A 20,859-nucleotide genomic window follows, 5' to 3' on the forward strand; every position below is an offset into this window, starting at 1 on the left:
ATAAAGCTAAAAAGACAGCGACAATGAACTCTACCTGGACTGTATTGGTGGGGATATTGATCGGTTTACTCCTGTATGTGGGGGAGGGCGAGGGGAGATGTGACAAATGTCGGACTACGGTGAGGCTTGGGAGTCAGATCGACTCGGGGTCATTTGTGTCTCACTCCCATGTGAACGATCGGTGTTACGATGTGAATGCACGGCAAGAATGTTGGGAGGGTGGAAAACCCTATTATCAGGTGTATAATAAAGGGTACGGTGGCAAAGTCCGTGGATGCCCTAACAATGACCACTGGGTGTGTGTTAACAAAGCTGGGCAGTGGGGCCTACCCTCCGTGTTGCTCAAAGAACATGTGGACAGAGTCAAGGAGACAATAGTACAGAACACTGAACGGAAGTTAGAGAAAGAGCACGACTGTCAAAGGACGGTCGTTGTCTCCAAGGTGCCGTCTATATACAAGGAGGTAGAAGAAAAGATCAAACTCCCCGATGTAACACAGAACCTGTTTATTGATCTTACGTCGAGGGTAGCCACCGTGTTAAATATTAGCAATTGCTGGGTTTGTGGGGGGCCACATATGACTGAACAATGGCCGTGGTCTGGTCAAAGCTTAGATATATGGGAGTTGCTTCAGTATAATTGGACACATGTCAACGAAAGGAAAGGGCAGGTGTGGAGACTGACTAACAGCCCGGAAGGCCAGTTGTGTGTTGAAGGGAAAGGGAAGGTTGAGGTGGGTATCAGCCCCTGTCAGAGTGTGTTGAATGCAACCACACAAGTCTGGTGGCCTGAGGATATCACATGGTACATTGCGAAACAGGAGAACCGCAATTGTGTGAGGCTGGGTGATGACTCTCGGTTTTGGAATTGTAGCGGCTCCGGCCCTTATGAGGGCATCCCTGGGATAAAAGAGGTGTGGAACGAAGTTGCGAAACAGGGGGGCCCTGCCCCAGATGGCCTATTCTGGATATGCGATAATCAGGCATATGCCAAGTTGCCCATGGGATGGGCTGGGGTATGCTTCCTGGGTCTAATTAGACCAGAGTTCTTCTTATTACCCCGGGAGGAGGGCTACGACTTGGGGGTTAAACTATTTGACTCCCTGCAGAGGCCAACAAGGGATATCCAAGTTGGTGATTGGGGGGATGAATGGCCACCGGCCCGTATTATTGAATACTACGGGCCTGCTACGTAGGCACAGGACGGATCATGGGGATACCGTACTCCTATCTATATGTTAAATCGAATTATCAGGCTCCAAGCAGTCGTAGAGGTCATTACTAATCAGACCGCCCTGGCCCTGGAGTTGCTGGCTAAGCAGCAGGATCAGATGAGGGCTGCTATATACCAAAACCGGCTTGCCTTGGATTATCTGTTGGCCTCGGAAGGGGGCGTGTGCGGGAATTTTAACCTGACTAACTGCTGTCTGAAAATTGACGATAATGGTAAAGCGGTTTTGAAGATTTCCGATAAAATTCGGAAACTGGCCCATGTGCCGGTTCAATCCTGGCGTCCTCTTGGTGACATCGGATGGTGGGATGGTCTCCTAGGTGGTAGTTGGTGGCGCACGGCGTTACTGGTGGCTGGGGGGGGCGTAATGCTTCTACTCATCTTACCCTGCCTGACCCCCTGTGTTCAATCTTTAATCCAGAAAAATATTTCCCAACTCCAGGCAGTGGCGGTACCCCAACATGGAACGCAGGAACTGAAGGTGCTGTTGCTGCGAAAGACCAAGGGTTTCCCGGGCCCTTGATGGGAGGAGGCTTATCTTTGTCATGCACATCTTAAAAACAGAAAGGGTGGAATTGCAAGAGACGATTTCGGTACAAACAATTGAGATGTGCATGACCCCAAAGTCTAAGGGGAATAGAGCCATAGGGGTAGGGTAAAACATGCTTCTCTATAATAAAGGACGAGACATCTGCTGCTACGGATTGATAAGACCACTCACATTGACAGAGTAGAAAAACAAGTCCTTGATTGATAGGACCACTAACTCTGACAGAGAAGAATAAGTCCTTGACTGATAAGACTACAGGGTAGAAAAACAACTAGGGAGACGTCTGCTGCAGACTTTGTGATAAGGGTCCAGAATGGAAAAATACTGACTGTTTAGAATGTGAACCTCGTGACTCTTCAGAGCTATAGAGGGGAGGGACTTGTGCTGTATTTAATCAGAAACATTGTTAGCCTCGGCGCGCTTTTCTCAGAAGGGTGCCCAACTCTGCAGACTTGCTAATAAAACTTTGTTTTCCTGAATTTGTCTAGAGCGATTATTAAGAAGCGATTTTCGTTTCTAACAAATGTTGATACAATTCTCCCTACTCAGCCACAAGATACTAGTGAGAGAACTCAACAGGGTCCTAGCGTCTGGACGTAATACTGCTGAGAGCACTTGTGCTTTACAAAGTTAGTAATAGTGAATTTGCTTACTCCAGGGTTACGAGAGGTGAAACCCTATTTGAATGAATTTGGCATACAGGACACATTGGGCAACTATTAAAGACTCTGTTGTATTTCCCTGGGTTATGGACTCATGCAGAGACACAAACAACTTGTGTTGAAAAGTGTTCGATTTGCAAATGGAACAAAGGAGAGGTATGTAGAGTTTGCACACTTGGTTAAGCAGCAATGTGTCACAGCCAGGATTTATGAGGCTCAACTCCCTAACTTGGGCTGCTCTGGAATGCGAGTGCCTCATTAGCCTTGGAAGGAAGGAAGGAATAAACAAAAGCTGACAAACTGAGATATGAAGCAAGTTGGAAAATGTTACAGAGAGACACACACAGACAGAAGTTTGCAGGAAAGTTAACACTTCATAATCTGGTTTCAATGCACATTAGCCTGGGTATGGTACTGATTTCACATGGGTCTCAAAAAGGGTACTCCCTCAATACTCAAACCAAAACATGGGTGCCCCCTGCTGGACTGGTTTGTGTTCATTCTTTGCTGCTGCCTATTTCAGTCGATGATGTCCATTATTGTGGCACCCAGATTTTCGGAAAGCAGCTCGGAAAAGATCTGAAGCGTGTTTAATTTGTAAACAAACAAGGTGCATACTCGAAGAGGGATGCTCTGTGTTTGTTAACCACTTCCTTGTCTGGTCAGCTTTTGTACTGGTTTACAACTTGCGTATATAGTATCACCTCGCGTACATTGTTATGAACATTGTCTAATAAGAGTAGATGTATTTATTAGCTGAATCAAAACCATCCCAATGTCTGAAACAGCTGACACTGCATTGTTGGACAAGTGGGAAATATTTGCAGTTAACCAAAGCACTTCAAAGTTTACAGTCACGGGTACGTCAAGCTGAAGAATTAGGACCGGGGCATATTGGAGCCTGCTTCCTCGGGCAGAGAGTTCCGCAGATACACTAATCTCTGGGAAAACCAGCAGCCCTCACTTCCTCCTCCTCATCTCTGTCCTAAACCTACTCCCCCAAAGCTTGGTGCCTAGTCTCAGCCACCAGCAGAAGTGACTGGATAGGGTAGTGCTTCATCCTCTCAGTGCAATGAATTCCCACTTTCCACCAAAATCCCGGATGTACTCACTTAGTTGCTTGCTGTCTCACAAATGAAAGACTTCATTGTAACTTCTTCCGGTCCCAGGAAGGGCAAAGCTTCTTTGAAAGCTGCTCTGAAAGCCCTGTCTTCACAACCACACTTCTGCTTTCACCGAAGACAGTTGGAGTCATACACCACACAAACAGATCCTTCAGCCCAACTCGTCTATGCCAACCATATATCCGAACTCAATCTATTCCATTTACCAGCATGTGGCCCATATTCCTCAAAACCCTTCCTATTCATGTACCCATCCAGATGCAGAGGGATGTGGGCCAAATGCTAGCAAATGGGACAAGATGAATTTTGGATATCTGGTCGGCATGGACGAGTTGTACCAAATGGGCTGTTCCTGTGCTGTATGACTCTAATCTTCTTCGGTGAAAGCAGAGGTGTGATTGTGAAGGCTGAAGTTTCAGAGCAGCTTTCAGAGATGTTTTGCCCTTAATGGGAGCAGAAGTTACAATGAAATCTTGCATTGGTGAGACAGCAACTGAGTGAGTAAGTTAAGTACATCCGGGATTTTGATGGAAGGTGGGAATTTGTTGCACTGTGGGGATGAAGCCCTACCCAATCGAGTCATTTCTGCTGCTGGATGAGACCAGGCCTCAAGATTAGGAGAAGCAGATTTAGGACCGAGATGAGGAGGAACTGCTTTTCCCAGAGAGTAGTGAATCTATGGAATTCTCTGACCATGGAAGCAGTAGAGGCATTTTCACGAAGAGAGACCTTGGAGGGCAGATTCATAGCTCCTTGAAAGTGGAGTCACAGGTCGATAGGATAGTGAAGATGGCGTTTGGTATGCTTTCTTTTATTGGTCAGAGTATTGAGTACAGGAGTCGAGAGGTCATGTTGTGACTGTACAGGACATTGGTTAGGCCACTGTTGGAATATTGCGTGCAATTCTGGTCTCCTTCATATCAGAAAGATGTTGTGAAACTGGAAAGGGTTCAGAAAAGATGTACAAGGATGTTGCCAGGGTTGGAGGATCCGAGCTACAGGGAGAGACTGAATAGGCTGGGACTGTTTTCCCTGGAGCATCAGAAGCTGAAGGGTGACCGTATAGAGGTTTATAAAATCATAAGGGGCATGGATAGGATAAATAGACAAAATCTTTTCCCTGGGGTGGGGGAGTCCAGAACTAGAGGGCATAGGTTTAGGGTGAGAAGGGAAAGATATGAAAGAGACCAAAGGGGCAACTTTTTCACACAGAGGCTGGTGTGTGTATGGAATGACCTGCCAGAGGAAGTTGTGGAGACTGGTGCAATTGCAACATTTAAGAGGCATTCGGATGGGTATATGAATAGGAAGGGTTTGGACAGATATTGTTTGGGTGCTGGCAGGTGGGACAAGATTGGGTTGGGATATCTGGTCGGCATGGGACGGGTTGGACCAAAGGGTCTGTTTCCATGCTGTACATCGCTATGACTCTAAACTCAATACACAGTTGAATGGGTATTTGCAATGGTAGGGGAATGAAGGGTAGTTGGGACAATGCAGGGAGGAGGAGCTGAGTTGATGGATAGATCAGCCATGATTTTAATGAATGGTGGAGCAGGCTGGATGGGCCAAATGGCCGACTCCTGCTTCTATTACTATGAAACTATAACCCTGCATTTCCCATGGCTAACCCACCTAACCTACACGTCCCTGGACATTCTGGGCAATTTAGCATGGCCAATCCAAATCAAGGCCAGGGAGCAGTATAGTGATGTGGAAAATGAACATCAGAGAGTGATAGAAAGGGACAAGGGGAGTAAATGTACCAGCAATCAAAACTGGATTTTAAAGGTCACAAAAATTGAAACTAAAAACAGTGTGTCTGAATGTGTGCTGCATTGTAACAAAAGTGAATGAGTTGACTGCACACATTGAAGAGAATAATTATGATCCGAGACTCCTTACAGAGACATGGCTTCAGGGTGGCAAGGATTGGATCCTGAATATCAAGGGGATAGTCAGATGGGAAGCTCGGTAAAGGTAGAGGGTTAGCACTGCTAATCAAAGCACTGATCACAGGGTAGTCTGGTGTCACCTCGGATTTCAGGTCCTGATTTCTCCGTCCTCTGTTGATCTCCCTGTTCCCTATTACCCCTTCTGGAACAATAAAACATTCAGTCATCATGCCCCAACCCACAATCTCCCAGCCTGTCAACCATCCAGGCACAGAGTGTAGTCATAACAGGGAATTAAACAAGAAAAATGAAACAAAATTAGAAATAAATAGGTGCTTATGCTTAATGTTTGTTCATTCAGAAGTAAACCATAAATAGGGCTCTCCCAGGATTCTCATGGTGCCCTACTTGGGGAATTTTGTCTCCCTTCCATCTAACTATTAGCACCCAGCTATGATTTACAACAATATTTACAACAGAAGTAAGGCACCTGTTCTCAAATAGGCAGAGATATACTGATGTAGATTTTTGTTTCTCTTTTGTGCAAACACACACACACGTCCATGGGGGTGAATTTGTATGTGCAGGTTCGGGGGGATTGGCTATGCCAAATTACCCATAGTGCCCAGGCACGTGCAGGTTAGGGAGGGGGGATTGGCTATGCCAAATTTTCCATAGTGCCCAGGCACGTGCAGGTTAGGGTAGATTGGCCATGCTGAATTATTTAGTGCCCAGGGATGTGCAGGTTAGACGGGGTAAATGGAGAGCAACAGGTGTAGGGGAATGGGTGTGGGTGGGTTAACCTTCAGAGGGTCGGTATGGAGACTTTAGGCCCAGTGGCCTGCTTCCACACTGAGGGTTCTCTGAAGGGAAGGGGTTTTGCAAACTGTGACTCACCTCTTGATATGTAGATGTCACAGCAGGGAAGTGGCCCTGTCCGTTTGAGTGAATCTCACTCTGTCTGGGCAACTCTTCATCCTGGGAGGGAGACAGAGATGGGGGGAGGGGAAATCTATTCACTTGTAGCAACTGGAGTGAATGCAGGGAGGGAGGAGACTCCACAAACTCAGGTATGTGTCTTAGTTACCTGGGTGAGGAGGGACAGAGGGATCGACGTTGGGAAGGCGGGAGGAGTAGATAGCTGTTCTGTTTTAATGTTTAAAATGCACCCGATTCCCACCAGTAACTGCAACAGGTACAAGTACAGCACATGCAATATTCCTCATTGCAGCTTCTAACCGGTTTTGCATCCTCTGTTCTTCCTCCACCTTGCTCCAGCACATTCAGCTTCTTTCCTTCATTCCCATTCCCCCCCGCCCTGATGTTCCAAGCTGACCCGCAAAAGATCCGTTTGTCCCTCCATTCTTTCCCGGTTGTTTTTTGTGGGTTTTGAAAACTTTCCCAGTCCTCTGAGGATTGGAGTTGGGAGGTTACGTTGTGCACTCTCCAGGACATTTGTTTGGCTACTTTTGGAGTATTGTGTGCAGTTCTGGTCTCTCTGCTCGAGGAAGGATGTTGTGAAACCTGAAAGGATTCAGATAAGATTGACAAGGACGTTGTCAGGGTTTGAGCTGAACAGGGTGGAGCTGTTTTCTGTTGAGCTTTCAAAGGCTGAGGGTGACCCGACAACCGTTTATAAAATCATGAGAGGCATGGATAGGGGAAATAGAAAAGGTCTTTTCCCTGGATGGGTCATAGGTTCAGGGTGAGGGTGAGATTTAAGAGGAACCTAAGGGGCAACTCCTATATTCAGAGGGTGCTGTATGTAAGGAATGAACTGCCAGAGGAAATGGTGATGGCTGGTACAATTACAGCACTTAAAAGGCATCTGGATGGGTATCTGAATAGGAAGGGTTTAGAGGACATAGGCCAAGTGCTGATAAATGGGACTGGATTAGTTTAGAATACCTGGTTGGTACTGATGAGTTGGACCAAAGGGTCTGTTTCTGTGCTGTACATCTCTATGACTCTGGCTTTCCACGACCATTTGCCACGTCAATAGGTCCACTTTCTCTCTTATGTCGGTGTTAATGGCTTGATGTCTCATTTTGCTCCCACCTTCCTGTGGACGTTAACCATTTCGTGTCTGGTTCTTCCTCAAGAAGCTGCATTCCCGATTCACCCTGAATTGACACACTTTTCTTTGCTTCCCAAAATCAGACCTGCTCACTCTCAGCGGTATCCCAGTGTTGTGAAAGATATTAACTTTCAGGTGGAATTATCCAAAATGCAGAGAGAAGTCAGTCTTGACGTTTTTGCTTTTCTGCCCCTGTAAGATCCTGAATCAGCACCTTCAGGAGAATTAGCTAGAGCGGAGTGAGAACAGAGGGGGAGAGAGAGTGGGATGGTGCTTTCAATTTTGTGGAATAACAGAACACAAGAATATTCCATAGAAAGTAGAATTGCTTGTTCAGAATTTCTACCCTGCAATGACAGTGATGAGCTTTGTAATCTCTCTTTACAGAGTATTTGAAGATCTGAAGACAGAAGTTTCAAAATCAACAGATGAAGGCCTTATGCCTAAAATGTTGACTCTCCTGCTCCTCTGAGGCTGCCTGACCTGCTGTGCTTTTCCAGCGCTGCACTTTTCGACTCTGATTCTCCAGCGTCTGCAGTCCTTATTTTGACGTCAATGCCCGACAGTCACTCAATCCATCGGGACCACAACAATTTTCAACTATGAGTCTGTGAGAAGGAACAAAGCTTTTTGATTCCTGTTTGAGTAGATTTTCAGCATCAGTGGGACTGGATGAGAGACCCTACTGTTGCAGCGCACTGAGTGTGGAGTCTGAAACAGTTATATGGCCTGGGAAAGGGCTCCACACACGTTTGTGTACATCTGAAGCTTCAGCCATGGAGAAACCCGTGGAATCCCGCTCCGTGGAGAAACCGTGTAAGTGTGGCAACTGTGGGAAAGGCTTCCGTCTCCCATCTGCCTCGGGTGGATTCCTCGGGTTGGGATTTTTGCAAATGGTGCAGGGACTGCTTTCGGCTTGGCCCCACCCCATTACCCAGACACCTTACCCCAACCCCTCGTTCCATTGTTGATGTCACTACGCAGAACTGGTCTTGTGAGGTTCAGAGTGAAACCCCCTCCCCCTCTGGGCAACTCTTTATCCTGTGGGGGGAGAAAATGAACTTTTGTATCTCTTTTCCCCAGGTTTGGGGGTAGGGGGGAGTCCAGAACTAGAGGGCATAGATTTAGGGTGGGGGGGGGGGGGTGGAAGATTTGTGAGGGACCTAAGGGGCAACCTTTTCACGCGGAGGGTGGTGCGTTTATGGAATGAGCTGCCAGAGGAAGTGGTGAAGGCCGATATAATTACAGCATTTAAAAAGGCATCTGGATGGGGATATGAATAGGAAGGGTTTAGAGGGACATTGGCCAAATTCTGGCAAATGGGTCACTAGGTTAAGTTAGAATATCTGGTCGGCGTGGACTGAAGGGCTTGTTTCCATGCTGTACAACACTATGACTCTATTTCTACATAGTCAGAACCAATATCACAAGACTAGGAAAAGGCCATTCACCCCTTCCAACCTGTCCTGAGCTGTGGTTAAACTGCATATAATTCAGTGCAAGTTTCAGAAAGGTTTCAACAGCTCTTAAAAAATTTAACATGCTTTCAGACTTCAGCTATGTTTCTGAATATATCATTTTAGGTATTCTTAATTGTAAAGATACGCGTATCTAGTGAACACAGCCCACACCTCCTGGTGCTGCCAGGAAACTTTACAATGCCGATGAAACGATGCAGTACCTGCACTCACAAAAAATTTACAATTTCTAACAATACTAGCTCCTCATTCACTGCTCCATCTGATACACGACATTGGGAACTCAGTACAGGAGGTTGCAAAAAATGAGCAGCTTTAAAACTGAAACCTCTTGGAGCTCAAAACTTTCAATGAGAGCCTGAGTCTTGCAGTAAGTAAGTTCAGGTAACCTTTATTGTGACCCAACTTTATTACAGCTTCAGATTCCACCCCCGCACCCCCCTCACCAAAAAGACACAGAAAAAGTTGCTGTTTTTTTTAAATAAGCAGCTCAAGGTCAAAGCGCTCACACTGCCACCCCCCTCCGCCTCTCTTCCTCTACTATTGGTCAGCACAGAGTTGTCCCTTTGTAATTGGTTCCTTGCTACAGCCGTAACCCAAAGGAAATACTGCCTCACTCACCAATTTCAACCCATACCTTGTCTCCAAGTAAGTTTCTCTCCACCTGGTGCCTCCGCAGGTGGGAGGAGCAGGTGAAGCCTTTCCAGCACTCGGGGCAGCTGAAGGGCCTTTCCTCTGTGTGGACCCGCTGGTGGGTCAGCAAGTTGGAGGCCTGGGTAAATCTCTTCCCACACTCAGGACAGCTGAAGGGCCTCTGCCCCGTGTGGACCCGCTGGTGGGTCAGGAGGTGGGAGGCCCGGACAAAAGCCTTCCCGCACTCGGGGCAGCTGAAGGGCCTTTGCCCAGTGTGGAGCCGCTGGTGCCTGAGCAGGTTTGAGGAATTCCTGAAGGCTTTCCCACACTCGGGGCAGTTGGGAAGAGTGTCAATTCAGGGTGAACCTGCAATGCAGCTTCTTGAAGAAGACCCAGACACAAAATGGTTAACGTCCCCGGGAAGCGGGGGAGCAAAGTGAGACATCAAGGTATTAACATAGACACCAGAGAGAAACTGAACGTAAAGATGTGGCAAATGTTTGTGGAAAGCCAGAGTCACAGATATACAGCATAGAAACAGACACTTGGATCAAACTCTTTGGTGCTGACCAGATATCCGAAATTAATCTAGTCCCATTTGCCAGCACTTGGCCCATATCCCTCTGAGCCCTGCTCCGGACGGCGGCCGTCTGGTCCGCAGTGCGCCTGCGCAGTTTGCAAAACATCTTCCCTTCCGAGAAGCTCCATCGTGTGGAAGCAGGCCACTCGGCCCAGGGAGTCCACACCGACCCTCCGAAGGGTAACCCACCCACACCCATTCCCAAACCCCTATTGCTCTGCATTTAACCCTTACTAATGCACATAACCTGAACATCCTATGGCTAATCCACCCTAACCTAGACAGATGCCAGCCACACATCCTAAATTAACGTAGTTCCATTTGCCAGCATTTGGCCCATATCCCTCTGAACCCTTGCTATTCATATAGACAGATGCCTTTTATATTGTGTCATTATGCCAGCCTCCACGACTTCCTCTGGCAGCAGGTTCCATACATCCACCACCCTCTGCGTGAAAAAGTTTCTACTCACTTCCCTTTCCCCATTCATCTTAAACCGATGTTCTTCTAGTTCTGGACTCCCCTATCCTGGGGAAAAGACCTTGCCCTGATCCATGCCCCTTATATATTTTTATAAGGTCACCCCTCAACCTCTGATGCTCCAGGGAAAATATCCCTGGCCTATCAGCCTCTCCCTGTACCTCAAACGTTCCAACTCTGCCAACAAGCCTTATAAAAGTTTTCCCACCCCTTTCAAAGTTTCACAACATCTTTCCTATTGCAGGGAGACCAGAACTGAATGCAGTATTCCAAAAGTGGCCTAACCACATGTCCTGCACAACAGCAACAGGACTTCCCAAATCCTGTACTCAATGCTCTGACCAATAAAGGAAAACATACCAAGGTCTCTTTGTTCTGCAACACTCCCCTTAACTGTGTAAGTCTTGCCTGGATTGCTTGACCAAAATGCAAACCTCACATTTCTCTAAATTAAACTCCACCTGCCACTCTTTGGCCGATCAGCCCATCCGATCAGTTCTGATTTATCGCTTTTTTCTCCCTTATTCCAGAGAGGCTGAAAATCTCCATCCCACACACTCTCCCTCCATTCTCAGTTTGCTGAACCTAATCCCTGCTGTACCTCATCCTGAAGAGTCTGGTTCATGCTGATTAACAGGCCTGCACTCACCAGGGGGGGGGGGGGGGGGGGGGATCTAATTGAAACATACATAATACTGAACGACCTGGACATTGGACAGATGTTTCAATTGGTAAGAGAGACTAGGACCAGAGGGCCTTTTAGAATGGAGAAAAGAAAAAACTTCAGCCAGAGAGTGGTGAATCTATGGAATTCCTTGACACAGAAGGCTGTGGAGGCCAGGTCACTGAGGATATTTAAAACTGAAATAGATAGGTTCTTGAGTATCAAGGGGATCGAGAGGTATTGGGAGGCAGGTGAATGGGGTTGACAAACTGATCAGCCACAATTGAATGGTATGAGCAGACCTGATGTGGTGAATGGCCAAATGTCTGCTCCTGTCTTATAGTCCCTTACTGTCCTGGACATAGTGAGAGAGTTGGGAGCAGGAGTAGGTCAGTTGGTCTTTCGAGCCTGCACCAGCTTTGAACAGATCATAACTAGATATTAATCTACCTACATCTAGGTGGATAGGCTGGGATGTTTTCAGTGGAACACAGGAGGTTGAGATGCAACATTATAGAGAATTATAAAACCATAGATGAGGTAAATGGCAGGTGTTGTTTCAAGATTAGGAGCAAATTTTTAAGGTGCGAGGAGAAAGATTTTAAGATAGATATGAGGAGCACCTTTTTCCTTTGAGAGAGTGGTTTGTGTGTGGAATGAATGTCCAGAGGAAATGGTGGATGCAGGTACAGTAACAACGTTTATAAGATGTTTGGATAAGGACATGAATAGGAAAGGTAAGAGGGATATGGGCCAAACACAGGCAGGTGGAACGAGTTTAGTTTGTGAACATAGTCAGCACAGACTATTTGGGCTGAAGGGTCTGTTTCTGTGCTGTCTGACTCTGTAACTGTTCTATACTGGTCTTGAAACCATTTTCTTGCCTTCCCCCAGAAACATCCACCTCTTTGTTGTTCAAAAATCAGAGGAGTTCAGCCTTGAATATATTTAATGACACCCCCCCCCTCCCCCGAAAAGCAGGAAGGCATCCCCACTTCTGAACTCAATTCCTCTTGCTAATATTACACTTGCCTTGCTGATTGCTTGCTGCACCTGTCCCACAACAGGCAGTGACTGGTGTAGGAGGACGCTGAGGCCCCTTTGTACATCCACACGGCATTCCCGATGAAGGGCTCGGGCCCGAAACGTTAACTCTCCAGCTCCTTGGAAGCTGCCACACTTTTTGACTCTGATCTTCAACACCTGAAGTCCTCACTTTCCCCACATCCCAATATATCACCATTAAAACAATGCACTTCCTTTCTGCTGTTTTTCCCCCCACAGCAAAGGCTATAACTTCACACTGTGGGACTGTTTTTGCCAATTGAGACACTGATCTGGATCAACATTTCCTGAGTCTGCTCCTCCCTGGATTCACTGTCTTTACATTCAGTTGCTGCGAGTCAACAATCGAAGCCCACAATGAAATAAAGAAATGGAAAAGAGAGTGCGGTACTCACAATGTTAAACAGAGGAAGGAAGTTGTAGTCTGGAGTGAAGCTCAATCTTCTTTCAGAGAGAGAGGTGCAGCAGCTTCAGAAGCTCATGGGACAACTTCCGCATTCAGACAATAGTGGATGTTCTCATTGGCAGGAGGACTACCCTACTTCCGGTCCTCCAAGGCTCCCCATTAGCTTCTAAAGAAGGTCACGCCCCGTTGCAGCGGACAGCTAGGAGCATGCGCCGTTCTTGCTGACACCGAGGAGCATGCGCTGTACACTCTGTGGCAATGCTGCGATTACTGACAAATTTAAGTGTCCAAATGCCAATAGGAGAAAAAGAAACGGTAGAGTCAATATTTATTTATTTAGGACTCGACATAACCAAACATGCTCCTCACTATTTTTGCTACTCACCTTGCCGACACCCCTCATGATTTTACAAATCTCAATAAGGTCACCCCTCAACCTCCTCCACTCCAGTGAATAAAGTCTCAGCCTCTCCTTATAACTCAAACCCTTCAGTCCTAACAACATCCTGGTACATCTTTACCGAACCTTCTCTAATAGTATTCTTCCTATAACAGGGCGACCAGAACTGTACTCAGTGTTCTAAAAGTGGGCTCACCAACATCCTGTACAATTTCAAAATGATGTCCCAACTCCAATATTCAACGGTGTGAACAATGAAGGCAAGTGGGCTAATCAACTCTTAACGACTCTGTCTACCAGTGATGCAACTTTCAAAGAACTATGTACCTGAACCACAGCCCCACGTCTCTGTTCTACAACATAACCCAGGGCCCCGCCAGTAACTGCTACAAGTCCTTCCCTTTTCTTGAAAGCAAAATGCAATTCCTCACTTTTATCTATACCTCTCTCATACACATGCTCTCTCTCAGGCACAGACACACACCACCCAACACTCTCAGGCTTATACTCCATCACACTCATACATTACCAAGCATGCACACAGGCAAACATATACTCTTGGGCAAACTCTCACACACAGTCACATGCATACACACACTCTCTGATGCATGCACAGACACACACAGGTCTATGGGGTAAATTTGCATTTGCAGATACATTCAATTTTGATCAAAAAAAGCACACAGTCTGCAGGCAGTCAATCCATGTCATATCTTATAAATTCCTACTTTGGAAATGGAACCAGTCTGATTCAAGATTGGGATACAGACAGAGTCAAACCTCACATCCTTCATGTACTGAGCTGAGATATCACTGATTTTTTATAAAACCTTAAGTCATCTCAAGAATGTGACTCAAAAGTACTTCTAAGCTTTACATATTAATGAACCAAAACCCGCAACCCATTCGAGAAGATGAAAGACTAAACCACAATCTTGATTTGTTCAATATATCCTATCAGTAGTATGACACTGTGATCGGTTGCTGGATGTTCCTGCTCCATAGCTACCCGATGAAGGAGCAGCACTCCAAAAGCTAGTGCTTCCAAATAAATCTGTTGGATGATAACCTGGTGCTGTGTGATTTTTTCACTTTATCCACTCCAGTCCAACACCAGCACTTCCACATCGTTTCCAGTGAACACAGCCCACAGCTCCTGGTGCTGCCAGGAAACCTAACAATGCCGATGACATGGCGCACTCTGCACTCCTGAAAAAATTCTAACAATACTGGCTGCTCATTCACTGCTCCATCTGATACACAACATTGGAAACTTAGTGCAGGAGGCTGAAAGGAATGAGCAGCTTTAAAACAAAAACCTCTTGGAGCTCAAAGCTTTCAATGAGAGTCTGAGCCCGGTGGTTAGTCCAAGTACCTTTTATTGTGACCCAACTTTGTTACAGCGTCAGATTCTCCCCAGCAAACAGGCAAAGAAAACATAGCAGATTTTTTAAAAAACACCTCAAGATCAAAGTGCACACAGACATCACACCCCCCGCCCCCCCTTTAATATTGGTCAGCATGGAGTTGTCTCTTTGTAATTGGATCCTTGGTACAACCGTAACCTGGAGGAAGTATTGCCTCACTCAGCAATTTCAACCCATACCCTGTGTTTCTCCCCGCTCATTTGCCAGGGGCTTTTTGAGGGGGGAGGGGGGGGAAATCAGCCGCACTGCTGTGGGTCTGGAGTCACGTACAGGCCAGACCGGGTAAAGGGTGCAGCTGGGACAACTGAGTGAATGAGATGGGGTTTTCTTCCACCCCCACCCCACCGACATTGGTTTCACCGTTAGATTCTGAACTCCAGATTTCTGACCAAATTCCCATTCCACCATCTGTCGCGGTGGGAATCGAACTCGGGATCCCTGGAACTGGGTTGAGAGTCCAGTGGATAATGGCACTCGACCGTCACTCCTTCAATCCCCCTGCGATGGCACATGAACTCGCTGGTGGCTCCGGAGGTGGGAGGAGCGGGTGAAGCCCTTCCCGCATTCGGGGCAGCTGAAGGGCCTCTCCCCCGTGTGGATCCGCCGGTGGGTCAGCAGGTTGGAGGCCCGGGCAAAGCTTTTCCCACACTCGGGGCAGCTGAAGGGCCTCTCCCCCGTGTGGACTCGCCGGTGCTTCACCAGGGCAGAGGAATCGCTGAAGGCCTTCGCACACTCGGGGCAGCTGAAGGGCTTCTGCCCCGTGTGGACGCGCTGGTGCTTCAGCAGGTCGGAGGAATCGCTGAAGCCCTTCCCGCACTCGGGGCAACTGAAGGGCCTCTCCCCGGTGTGGACGCGCTGATGCTTCAGCAGGTCCGAGGAATAGCTGAAGGCCTTCCCACATTCAGGGCAGGTGAAGGGCTTCTCCCCAGTGTGGACCCGCTGGTGCGTACGCAAGTTGCCCACCTGACTGAATCCCTTCCCGCACTCGGGACAGGAGAACGGCCTCTCCCCAGTGTGGATCCGCCGATGGGTCAGCAGGATAGACGCCTGCGTAAAGGTTTTCCCGCACTCAGGGCAGCTGAAGGGCCTCTCCCCCGTGTGGACCCGCTGGTGCTTCAGCAGGATGGAGGAATTGCTAAAGATCTTCCCGCACTCAGTGCAGGGGAACGGCCTCTCCCCTGTGTGGACCTGCTGGTGGGCCTGCAGGGCGGAGGAATTGCTGAAGGCCTTCCTGCACTCACGGCAGGAGAACGGCCTCTCCCCGGTGTGACTGCGCCGATGAATCTCCAGGGCAGACGGAGCACGGAAACCTTTCCCACAGTCACCACACTTCCATGGTTTCTCCACGGGTCGGGATTCCTCGGGTTTCTCCATGGCCAAAGCTTCAGCCGCACACAAACATGTTGTGAATTCCTCTTTCCAGGCTGTATAGCTGCTACACGCTCCTCATTCAGTGCGCTGCAACATTTGGGTCTCTCATCCAGTCCCACTGATGCTGAAAACGTACTCAAACGGGAATCAAAAAGCTTTCCTCCTTCTCACAGACTCACAGTTGTAAACCGTTGCGGTCCTGATGGACTGAGTGACTGTCAGACATTGACATCAAAGTGAAGACTGTAGACGCTGGAGAGTCAGAGTCGAAAAGTGCAGCGCTGGAAAAGCACAGCAGGTCAGGCAGCATCTGAGGAGCAGGAAAGTCAACGTTTCGGGCATAAGCCCTTCATCTGTTGATCTTGAAACTTCCGTCATCAAATCTTCAAATACTCTGTAAAAAGAGATTACAAAGGTCATCACTGTCAGTCCAGGGTAGAAATTCTGAACAAGCAATTCTACTTTCTACGGAATACTTTTTTTAATTCCACAAAACTGAAAACACCATCTCACTCCGCTCTAACTAATTCTCCTGAAGGATCTGCCAGGGGCTGAAAAGCAAAAACATCAAGACTGACATCTCTCTGCATTTTGGATACCTCCACCTGGAAGTGAATATCTTTCACAACGCTGGGATCCTGCTGAGAGTGAGCAGGTCTGATTTTGGGAAGCAAAGAAAGTGTGTCAATTCAGGGTGAATCGGGAATGCAGCTTCTTGAGGAAGGACCAGACACAAAATGGTTAATGACCACAGGAAGGGGGGAGCAAAATGAGACATCAAGGCATTAACACCGACACCAGAGAAAAACTCAACATACAGACGTGGCAAACATCGTTGGAAAGCCAGGGTCATAGAGACATACAGCAGAGAAACATCCTTTGGTCCAACACGCTTGTACCAAACAGTACAAAGAGATCTGGGTGTTCTTGTACAATCAATGAAGGTAAGCATGCAGGTACAGCAGGTAGTGAAGAAGGCTAATAGCATGCTGGCCTTCATAACAAGAGGGATTGAGTATAGAAGCAAAGAGGTTCTTCTGCAGCTGTACAGGGCCCTGGTGAGACCACACCTGGAGTATTGTATGCAGTTTTGGTCTCCAAATTTGAGGAAAGACATTCTGGCTATTGAGGGAGTGCAACATAGGTTCACGAGGTCAATTCCTGGAATGGCGGGACTACCTTACGCTGAAAGACTGGAGCAACTGGGCTTGTATACCCTTGAGTTTAGAAGACTGAGAGGGGATCTGATTGAGACATAAGATTATTAAAGGATTGGACAATCTGGAGGCAGGAAACATGTTTCCGCTGATGGGTGAGTGCTGAACCAGAGGACACAGCTTAAAAATACAGGGTAGACCATTTAGGACAGAGATGAAGAGAAACTTCTTCACCTAGAGAGTGGTGGCTGTGTGGAATGCTCTGTCCCAGAGGGCAGGGGAGGTCCAGTCTCTGGATTCATTTAAGAAAGAGGTGGATAGAGCTCTCAAGGACAGTGGAATCAAGGGTTATGGAGATAAGGCAGGAACAGGATACTGATTAAGGATGATCAGCAATGATCATATTGAATGGTGGTGCAGGTTTGAAGGGCAGAATGGCCTACTCCTGCACCTATTGTCTATATTCCAAATCAATCATATCCCATTTGCCAGCATTAGCCCATATTCCTTTAAACCCTTCCTATTCATATACCCATTCAGATGCCTTTTTAAATGTTGTAATTGTACCAGCCTCCACCACTTCCTCTGGAAGCTAATTCCTTACACGTACCATCCTCCGGGTGAATACATTGCCCTTTTGGTCAGTTTTACACCTGCCCCTCTCCCCCACCCTGAACCAATTACCCACCCATTCTGGATTCCCCCACCCCAGGGAAAAGACCTTGCCTATTTACCCTATCCATGCTCTTCAGGATTTTATAAACCTCTATAAGGTCACACTTCAGCCTCCGATGCTCCAGTGAAAACAGCCCCAGACTGTTCAGCCTCTTTCTGTAGCACAAATCCTCCAGCCCTGGCAACATCCCAGCAAATCTTTTCCGAACCCTTTCATGTTTACAACATGCTTCCAATAGGAGGGAGACACAATATTGTAGAAGTGGCTGTGGTTCTGTTGGACAATGGCAATTTAATTCCAAAGTGAATTCCTGTTGTTCGCCCTTTTCTCTTGTCTACAAACTGAAACTAACATCAACACGTCAATGCTCTCCTGGTCACTGCAATCTTGGAAGCACCCACATTCTGTTCCAGTGCCACAGATTATCACATTAATTCACCTCAAATTCACAGCCCATCTAAGTGTTTTTTCCCTGGACCTCTCTCCCACTTCCTTTTCCTGTTTTAAGGGCACACAGACCAAGCTCAGGGCCAGGTCTCCCAGAGTGAAATGAGGAAATTCGAGTTGACACAAAGGCTTCCCCGAGGTTGGAATCCTCTCCCGGAAATGACAGCGGACGGTGCCTTCACCAAGATGGCCGCCCGCGATGCCGGCCCAAAGACAACCTCCTACCTGTCCTTCACAAAGATGGCGGCCAGGCGCTCCAGGCCCTAAGGCAACTTCCGCCTGACCCTCACAAAGATGGCCGCCGGTTGCCCGGGCGACCCGAGGGGTCCTTCGCCGGTGAAATAAACACTGGGCCTTTTATTGGAGGCCTCAGGCCTCCCCCGAGGAGTTTATAAACTCCCCCCCCCCCCCCCCCCAAGCCTCCCGCGGTTCCCAATCCTACCCTGTCTCACCATCTCCTCTCCCCGGGGGCAGGAGCCAGGTCTTGGCGCCGGGGCCTGGCGACCTCCCGAGGGATGTTTCTGAGACCTGTCCGTGTTCTAAAGAAGGACCTGCTCAGCCTTTCCCTGCGGTTTCTGTCCTTGTTCCTTCGACAGCCAGCGCCATTAGTAACACTGACGTCATCCCGCTGCGGGAGCTACACCGCGCATGCGCCAGCTCGTATAGGGGCGAGGTCCTGATGAGTGACGTCATCGTCAGTTCATGGGGCGTGGTTGGAGGAGTCCTCCGAGAATTCGGATACAATAGGGGGCGGGGCGATAGTTGTGCCCGCCCCCAGCCACCTGAAGGTTGGGTTTCTTTTGGGTTCGAACGTAGTTTTTTTTTATTCAATTTTCAGCCTGTTCAGAAGTGAGCAGAATGGGTTCTTTCTGGATTATAATGTTTTATTAAAATGTCTCCTGATTAAATTTTAAAAGTATAAGTGATAAGTGCTAACTTAGCCTGGAGCACTTCTTTTTTAAGAGCAAAAAGACAGTGTTATCTTCTGGGTGTGTAGATTTTGGATCAGCAAAGTATAGCGGTCTGCCCTTCCTGTCGGAAATGGGAGATTAGGGAGAGTTTCCACGTTACTGAGGATTGCCTGCAGCAAGTGTCCTTGGTCACGAATCCTATCAGATCGACTGGATCTGTTGGAGCGACAGTTCGAGGCAATGAGGAATTTACAAGAGCTAGGGGATTTGATAGATAGTTATAGGAAGGGAGAAAAGTTGCAGATACATAGTCAGATAGATGGAGCAACACCAGGAAAGGTAGGTGAGGTAAACAGGTAGTGCAGGAATCTTCTGTGGCTATCCCCGTTTCAAACAAGTATGCTGTTTTGGAAAATGTATGGGGTGATGGACTCCCAGGGGAACGTAGCATGAACAGCCAAGTTTCTGGTATTGAGACAGGCTCTAATGTAATGAGGGGTATGCTGGTGTCTAAGTGTTCGATTGTGACAGGGGACCCTCTAGTCAGATGCACAGACATACATTTCTGCAGCCAGCAGCGAATAATCAGAATGGTGTGTTGCCTCCCTCATGCCAGGATTAAGGATGTCTCAGAGAAGATGCAGAATGTTCCGAAAGGGGAGAGGGACAAGCAGGTGGTCATTGTACACACTGAAACCGATGACATCGGAATGGAAAAAGATGAGATTCTGAAGAGTCAAAGAAAATTAGGCAGGAATTGAAATAAGAAGGTTCTCAAGGGTCGTAATATCTGGGTTACTCTCGGTGCTATGAGCTAGTGAGGGTAGGAATAGGAGGATAGAGAAGATGAATGTATGACTGAGGAGCTTATGCAGGGGAGAAGGGCTCACATTTTTGGATTGTTGGAATCTCTTCTGGGGTAGAAGTGACCTGTACAAGAAGGACGAATTGCACCTGAATTGGAAGAGGACGAATATACTGACAGGGAGATTTGCAAGAGCTGCTCAGGAGGTTTTAAACAAGTCAGGTGGGAATAGTGAGGAAAGAGATCAATCTGAGACTGGTACAATTGGGAAAAGGAGTGAATCAAGCAGTCATGGTAGGCAGGGACAAAGCAGAGAACAAGTTAGGATTGGTAAATTAAACTGAATTTACTTCAATACAAGAGGCCTAACATGAAATGCAGATGAAGTCAGGGCATGGGATATGACAGCAATCACAGAAACATGCCTCAGGGATGGACAGGACTGGCAGCTAAGTGTTCCACAATACAAATGCTATAGGAAGGGTAGAAAAGGGGGCAAGCGTGGGGAGTGGTGTTTTTGATAAGGGTTGGTATTACAGCTGTATTTAAGCAGAATATTCTTGGGAATACATCCAGGAAAGTTATTTGGGTGGAACTGAAATAAGAGAGGGATAATCACCTTATTGGGATGGTATTATATACCCCCCTAAGAGTCAGCGGGAAATTGAGAAACAGATTTGTAAGGAGATTTCAGTTATCAGTAAGAATAATATGGTGGTTATGGTGGGGGACTTTACATCTTTGCCCCCTCACACTAAACTAATGTCCTCTAGTTCTCAACTCCCATGCCCCAGGAAAAGACTTTGTCTAATTTACCCTG

The 20,859-nt window shown here is 47.4% G+C and overlaps 2 protein-coding genes across 8 annotated transcripts in view; both read right to left on the minus strand.

Annotated features, from left to right (window-relative positions):
- The window catches only part of LOC148144954 (uncharacterized), a 237,413-nt gene that overhangs the window by 151,050 nt on the left and 65,504 nt on the right, over nt 1-20,859 (minus strand). Inside the window, exon 1 of one of the 5 annotated variants that reach the window (XM_087975497.1) lies at nt 12,835-12,972. The exons of 3 other annotated variants lie outside the window; for them this stretch is intronic. The gene's annotated coding sequence lies outside the window, so the exon portion shown is untranslated. Of the gene's footprint in view, nt 1-8,022; nt 8,248-12,834; nt 12,973-20,859 lie in introns of those variants that run through there. One more of the 5 variants, XM_087975499.1, reaches the window with a different exon arrangement.
- On the minus strand, nt 14,613-18,923 carry LOC148144958 (uncharacterized). 3 transcript variants are annotated; one of them, XM_087975612.1, is made up of 2 exons: nt 18,776-18,923; nt 14,613-16,437 (listed from the first exon to the last, which is right to left on the minus strand). In XM_087975612.1, exon 2 carries the CDS (start codon nt 16,044-16,046, stop codon nt 15,162-15,164), a length of 885 nt encoding a protein of 294 aa, XP_087831738.1. In that variant the 5' UTR covers nt 16,047-16,437; nt 18,776-18,923; the 3' UTR covers nt 14,613-15,161. The 3 variants fall into 3 exon arrangements, with proteins under 3 accessions (XP_087831738.1, XP_087831739.1, XP_087831740.1); XM_087975613.1 differs by having other exon boundaries at nt 18,766-18,905; XM_087975614.1 differs by lacking the exon at nt 18,776-18,923 and adding an exon at nt 18,316-18,333.

The sequence above is a fragment of the Chiloscyllium plagiosum genome, unplaced genomic scaffold (assembly GCF_037043375.1).
Source record: "Chiloscyllium plagiosum isolate Xiang-an unplaced genomic scaffold, Cpla_swu_hap1 HiC_scaffold_27, whole genome shotgun sequence".
NCBI classification, from domain to species: domain Eukaryota; kingdom Metazoa; phylum Chordata; class Chondrichthyes; order Orectolobiformes; family Hemiscylliidae; genus Chiloscyllium; species Chiloscyllium plagiosum.